Source organism: Trypanosoma equiperdum, assembly GCF_001457755.1.
Source record: "Trypanosoma equiperdum strain OVI genome assembly, contig: ctg_309, whole genome shotgun sequence".
Classification (NCBI taxonomy): Eukaryota; Euglenozoa; class Kinetoplastea; order Trypanosomatida; family Trypanosomatidae; genus Trypanosoma; species Trypanosoma equiperdum.
Window position 1 is genome coordinate 3,161 of NW_027124209.1, and position 1,505 is coordinate 4,665.

Here is a 1,505-nt window from a genome sequence, read left to right on the forward strand (position 1 = left end):
CTGCATGTTTTTTCTGTGGTATGTTTTTTGCATTCGTTTGCTGTTTTGGGTGGTTCTTCTGATTTGTCTGCTTTTGAGGGACATGAGGGGTTTTCTCGGTTTTTCTTCTTTTGTTCTTCGGAAACAAACCTTCTAACAGCGTAAAGCGTTATCGCATTTGTGAGGTCTTGAGGGGCACTTATATCTTGTAGCTTCCTTGTGCCATCACCATCAACTGCTTCTTTGGGCGATCCCAGCTGTGAGAGCTCTTTAACCAGGTCGTTTTCTGTTTTTTCTCCATCCATGCCGACAGTTTGTTTGAGAAAGTGATCAGCTTTGGTTTTAGTTTCGGTGTCTTTGTACGAACCTTTCTCTCCGCCGAGAGCTTTGGCGATGGTCTGTTTTAGTTTATTGCTCATTGCTATTTGTTTGGCATCTAGTTTGGTGCTTACCTGGCGTAGCCGTGCGGTTGCGACTTCAAGGTGTTTTATGAGGGAAAGTTTTGTTTTGAGGGCCGCGGTGCTTGGAACCGTGCCTGGTGCAGCCGGGTCGGCGTAATCTGCGCCGAGATCTGCTGTCTTTTTCGTTGGTGTAATTGGCGTTGTTGTGAATAGGGCGCCGCCTTTGAGGCCTATGTTTCCGCTTTTGTGCGTTGTTGCAGTTTGAAGGGCTCGGCGCTGTTCCGGCGCCGCTCGCCCCACACAGCGTTAAGTCTTGTCCTGTTGCGGCGCCTGGGGTTTTTGGGTTTATCCTTATCAGCGTCCATTTTAGCGGCCCGTCGGGCCCTCCTTCGTCTACACCGGCGTCTTTTTTTCTTTGATTGTTGTCCTCCATGCAAGCACTTTTTGCTGCTGGAGTCACTGACAGCTCTATTTTTATGAGGCTTGCGTTGACGCTATTGGCCGCGCTAACCGTAGCTTTGTCAGCGACTTTGGCTGACGTTAGTTCGTCTATTGTTTCTTGAGGTCCCGCAAGCCTGCTTACCGCTGCGATGCCCTTTATTACATCGTCCTGTACAGTCGACATTTCTTTCAGTGCTTTCACTGCTTGAAAGTGCACTTCTGCCGCTATTACTTCCGCCGCGTAAGCTGTCACTCCGCCTTTAGCTTGTCCTACCATTCTTATTTTCGTTGCAGTCTCCAGTGCCGCGGCTGCTTTTGAGCTTGCGCCGACCAGTCCGCCTTTGGCAGTCGATTCTAGCTCCCGAAGATAATGCGCCGCTCCACAAGGCGTTGTTATTTTCACTTTCCTGTTATGTATGCCGTTCGAGCCTCCTGAAACAAGGCTAAATATCAGTGTTATAAATACAGGGCTTTGTATCACGTTTTCTATTATCTCTTTTTTTCTTTCTCAATTTTGAGGTGGGTTTTGAAGGTTGAGGTGAGCTTTTTAAGCTTCATGTCGCCATAGAAGCTATTTGTCTACAGTTATAGGGTGGAATAGAGGTAACCTCCTGGTACTTGATGCCACATTGTGCGTTAAATTTTTGTCTGCGCTGCTTTTGTGGTCTCAGTGTGGTCTTTGAG

General features: G+C 47.8%; 1 pseudogene across 1 annotated transcript in view; it reads right to left on the reverse strand.

The window, feature by feature from the left end:
* The window catches only part of TEOVI_000118900:pseudogene, a 1,334-nt pseudogene extending 68 nt beyond the window's left edge, over positions 1–1,266 (reverse strand). Inside the window, 2 exon segments of the mRNA in view lie at positions 3–623; positions 625–1,266. Coding sequence covers positions 3–623; positions 625–1,266 — 1,263 coding nt within the window.
* Between the last annotated feature and the right edge of the window lie 239 nt (positions 1,267–1,505).